This window comes from Crocuta crocuta, unplaced genomic scaffold (assembly GCF_008692635.1).
Source record: "Crocuta crocuta isolate KB4526 unplaced genomic scaffold, BGI_CrCroc_1.0 scaffold97, whole genome shotgun sequence".
Lineage (NCBI taxonomy): Eukaryota > Metazoa > Chordata > Mammalia > Carnivora > Hyaenidae > Crocuta > Crocuta crocuta.
Window position 1 is genome coordinate 8,198,302 of NW_027531999.1, and position 4,907 is coordinate 8,203,208.

At 39.9% G+C, this 4,907-nt stretch overlaps 1 protein-coding gene across 2 annotated transcripts in view; it reads right to left on the reverse strand.

Moving 5' to 3' along the window:
• TBC1D30 (TBC1 domain family member 30) overlaps positions 1-4,907 on the reverse strand; it is an 81,037-nt gene that overhangs the window by 22,134 nt on the left and 53,996 nt on the right. For both annotated transcript variants that reach the window (XM_077775245.1, XM_077775246.1), the window contains exons 6-7: positions 3,186-3,354; positions 1,174-1,342 (exon numbers count right to left, since the gene is read on the reverse strand). In XM_077775245.1, coding sequence (XP_077631371.1) covers positions 1,174-1,342; positions 3,186-3,354 — 338 coding nt within the window. The remainder of the gene's footprint in view (positions 1-1,173; positions 1,343-3,185; positions 3,355-4,907) is intronic.

Here is a 4,907-nt window from a genome sequence, read left to right on the forward strand (position 1 = left end):
TAAGTCAACAGCACACCAAATCCACAGCAGACTCATCTATTTGCTGAGCTGAAAAGCAGTGCGTGATAAAACAAAGGCAAAAGAGACAGGTATGTGATGTTTAAAAATACTTACACACAATAATGATCTTTCTACATCCCTGAATTGATAGTTGGTGGGCCTTGCAAAAAGTATGAAATGCTACAAGTCTCCCAGGAAACAACTTACCATAAATAAAGTCTAGTTAAAAGGTTTTTGAAACAAAACTGGCAGTGATTTATTAGTTTTCTGACATGCTATCTATGAGTACCCACTCAAGTCATTTACAGCTCTAGGAAAGAAACATTACAACTTCTCTGAATCTTAACTATAACAATTTCATCTTAATGTCCTCTCCATTACCCAGAAAATAAAATTTGAATGTAATAGTCATAATATATTAGAGATGGATGAAAATACCTTCCTCTTTACAGCCCTGCTACTGGTAACAAATGTAAGTAACATCTATGTGGTAATATGTTCACTAGTAATAGGTTTCAGCATAGAATTAATTCTTGATAAAGGAAAGAAGTTCCGTGTGTTCTGCCTTTTTTTAAATAGGCTCCACATTCAAAGTGGGTGAGAACTCAGGACCCTGAGATCAAGAGTCACATGCTTTACCTACTGAGCTGGCAGGCGCCCCCTCTGTTCTACTGCTGACTATGTACTAAGCACCACAGAGATACCTTATACATATTATCTCATTTAATTTTATCATGACCCTGAAGGGCAGAACTAAATACTAAAAATTCCAAAAATAATCCAAATCGTGAATGTTAACTAACAAACCTACCTACTCCTCTCCAGATCTTCCTCTTCTAAGTTCCACTCCCTCCCCCTCTTCCCAACAAGAGTCCAGGGAGAGACTGTCAAGAGTAAACCAGCCAGGATACTAGCACTGAGGAAGAGCAGGATGAGATCTGCAGGCCTGAAAAACCCTGCCCCCTTTCCCAACATAGATTACATTTGCCACCCGCGCTCCCCCCCCCCCAACAATCAAGAATCAGCCAACTGAGATTTCAGAAGGCTACAGCAATTCAACAAAGTTCCCAACTTCCTCTTTTGCTCGCACTTAAATATAGATGTTTTCCACATTAGAGTGCAGAACCTCTTAAGGCCCTGCACACCCCAGAACACAAGGAGGAAATCACTTACTCTCCCAATTTTGCCCAGATGGCCAGCGACACCCTCAGGATGATTTCCGAACCTTCAAAGAAGACTGAATCCCAAATCTTTAAGACTGTATGGTTAGGGAGGCACGTAGCAAAGAGAGTCAGAAACCACTGCATGGTGAAGACATTCGTCAGCGGGGGCTCATATCCACCTGCAATGAGTCAAGACACTCTACGTTTCTTCAGAATTGATGTTTTGCAAGATATAAAAATACCCTGATTTAATCTTCCATGCCCACTAAGTATGTTACATTTCCTGACTGATCTCTTTAGATGTCTGCTTCTGGTTCTTTCCTCCTTTTTTCCTTCCTTTTTTTTTTTGGAAGTACATAGGTGTGTTTGGTAAAAATCTGAATAATATGACCTTCATGAATTCTTTATGATATTTCAGAAATCTTAACCTAAAACTATATTTGGCTCTACCTACCGTATGGTGCTAAAATTAAGGAGAAGGTTTTCCTCACCAAAAATGGGATAAAAAGAAAGGATTTTTAGTCTATCAAAATCAGAATCCAATGTTGAAAATCTCATAAAGCCCTCTTTTCTTCAAATGCTGCTGATAAAAATAAGACTCCTTACTTGTCTACTTCTTAAATTATGCACAGCTCTCAGACCCCAGTGGAATTAAACTACAAATAAATAACAGAAAAAAAGCTGGAAAGTCCCAAAGTATGTGTAGATTAAATAACATGCAATTTTAAAATATTTTGAACTAAACTATACACACAGCTCACAATGAAGTTTCTGAATTCACCCAAAACACAGAGCTCCCTCCTACTTCCTGGGATGGCATTAAGTATGTATTTTATGAAATTAAAAAGTGTAGATATTTAAACTGATCCTTCCTCCAAGTTAGTCAGACTGTGCATTTATCCAAGGATAAGCAAAAAGGGCGCTCGTCTCATTCTCTCTCTTCTTAAAGGAACATCTTTGTTCAGAGACTTAAATCTAAGGGCAGCACTTGCAGGCAAGTGTGGAGCTGAGGAAAGCATGCCTGACATGGAACAGGTAAGGTGGTCTATCTGGAAGAATTATGAAATCCACATGGGTGCACAATTACACTGCACAGCCAAACTAAATGAGATGGTTTAAATGGTTTAGAAGGATATGCTGAGAAACTCCCAGGTGTCACTAAAATTTCCAGTGTATTATAATCACAGATTAGGTCCTCAGATCCTTTCAAACTTTCTCAGATTTGAATGTGTGGGTGGGGTGCTGGCCACCATTTACAGGAAACACAGCAAACTTCTCACTGTTCTTCCTGGTATCCTGGGCATAGCCAGGGAAGTGCAGGCAGTTGGTATGTTCATTCATAGCTGCTAGCTGGGGTGCTTCAGAAAGCTGGGTGATGCCCACCAGACAGCAGCAACTTGGAGCTGCTCACAGAACAGAATCTCCATCCCTGTCTCAACCTGGAACCCTCCTTCAGGGTTCAGATTCTGTCAGTCCTGGGGAGTCCTTCTCCAGAAAGAGCTGACCCATTCATCTTTAATTAAATCTAAATACTGTTACCATGAATAGAGCAATGAAACATTTCAGTCCAAAAGACTATTGATGTATCTCCTAAAACTTAAAGAAAACACATATTCCTCTTTCTGTCTCAACAGTTCAGGCAAAGCCACAGTCTGTTTGGAATTGTACCTATAGCTCAGTTTTAAAGAATTCCTACAGGATTGGTGCCAGCTTAGAGCAGGGTAACTAGACGGTAAGACATGGACACCATTCTTCACCTAGAGGGCAATATATCATTTCAGTTGTTGATCTCGTACTGGGAAAGTATTAGCTTCTTGACTGACTTCCTAGATACAACACATGACCCTATCAATTTTTCCGTTCTGTTTTTGTTCTCTAGCAATCTATTTCATTGCACTGTACTCTCACTAACAGAAATTCCTGAAAAAAAGTACTTCCATTCAAGGTTTAGGCTCAGATGTACAGTGGAATCAAAGTAAAATAAATATCTTCACAGGTATAACAGCACTGAATCACCACTACCTCCACTTTCCTTGTTTGCAGTTCTCTGAAGGATATCCAGGTGCTGAGATAATTCAGGGAGCTTCAGTCTCAAGAGATCTCTGAAGACAGCCATATCCACAGACAATGCCCGGAGATTATTGACAAAATAGCTTTCAGGAAGTACCTTATCAATGAGGTAAATCATAATCTGAAGAAAAATATAAAGAGTAAGATTACTTCCTAAAACCTGGGATCCCTAATGTGTCCTAAATAGAAGGAACACACTCAAAAATGCAGTTAGCCAGAACACACCATTCTTTAAATGTGTCATCCAAAGTTTCTAGATGGGCCACTAGACCTAAGTTCACCCCCGAAGTGGCTGTTTATACAACCTCCGGCCTCACTCAGAAGTGATGGAGCACACGCTTAATCAGCAGGCAGCAGGAATTTCAGTGCTGGCTCCCTGAGGTCAGCACAGTTGTTCAACCTTAATATGAAAACCAAGAGCGGAACCGTCATAAAACACCCCAACTAAAGCGAGTCTCAAGATCCACTTAGCATCAAGGTTTTGTTTGAATACATGGTGCTTTTAAAACCTGGATTTCCTTCCTAAGATTATCTCACAAGTTCTTCAAATTACCCTTTTCATTCTGACTTTTCTATTTGTGTTACCTTTTCTAGGATGTCAAGAATCACTAGATTGACTCGCAGAACACAGAGGAGTTCTATATGTCAACCTCCGGTTCCTTCGCTGTCAGCCTGTATATTCTGCTCTGCCCTCTTCCCCCAGAAGACCCCTCAGTCCCCAGAGCCCAGGAAAAACAAGATTAAGAATAAATCATAGCTAACCCTGTATATTGGTAGCGAAGTAACTGTGTCACATTTCACAAAACTCTATTTTCCGAAAATTATCTCCCAGACTTGACCAGGGCTAATTTGTCCCTCATCCTTGGCTTGTAAGTTCTACTTTTTAGGGTCATAGTTTGACTAATAAGGTTGAGCCATACTCTTGAGAAGGTCCCTCTGAGACCTTTATTACAAGATTGGACAGGTAGAGCTTAGCAATAAAAGGAGTACAGCATATTCAATCTGTGTGGAGAAAGGAGGTCCTAAAGAGACTGGGGCCAGGTGAGGAGGTGTGCAGAGGTCCAAAAGAACGGAGTGCCCTGGTGGGGACCTTGCACTCTACGAGCAAGAAGAAGAGGAATTTACAGGATCACAAAGGTAAAATTTAAAGGTAACAGTCTATTATTGCACTTTCTTTCTAAGGATATAATACAGAGAGAGATACTTAAGCTTTAAAAAGAAATTATGGGAGTGTCTGGGTGGCTCAGTAGGTTGAGCCTTGACTCTCAGTTTCAGCTCAGGTCACAATCTAGCAACTGGTCAGTGAGTTTGAGCCCTACGTAGAGCTCTGCACTGGCTTGCAGAGGCTGCTTAGGATTCTCTCTCTCCCCCTCTCTGCCCTTCCCCTGGTCGCTTGCTCTCTTTCTCAAAATAAATAAAGTTTTTTAAAAAAGATAGCAGTTTACAATTAAAAAAAAGAAATTATGATCTCTCAAAATTACACAAAACAAGAAAAACAAATTTCCAATTATAATAGTAATTCTTATGACACAATGAAAGTATCTGTCCAAAGGACTCAAAGTCTGACACAGGACATAAGAAATAGCTGTGTGTTGTAAGGTATGTTACTCCACCCATGACTGTATTACAAAAAACACATATTTAAAAAAAAAAAAAAAAAAAAAAAGAAAAAAA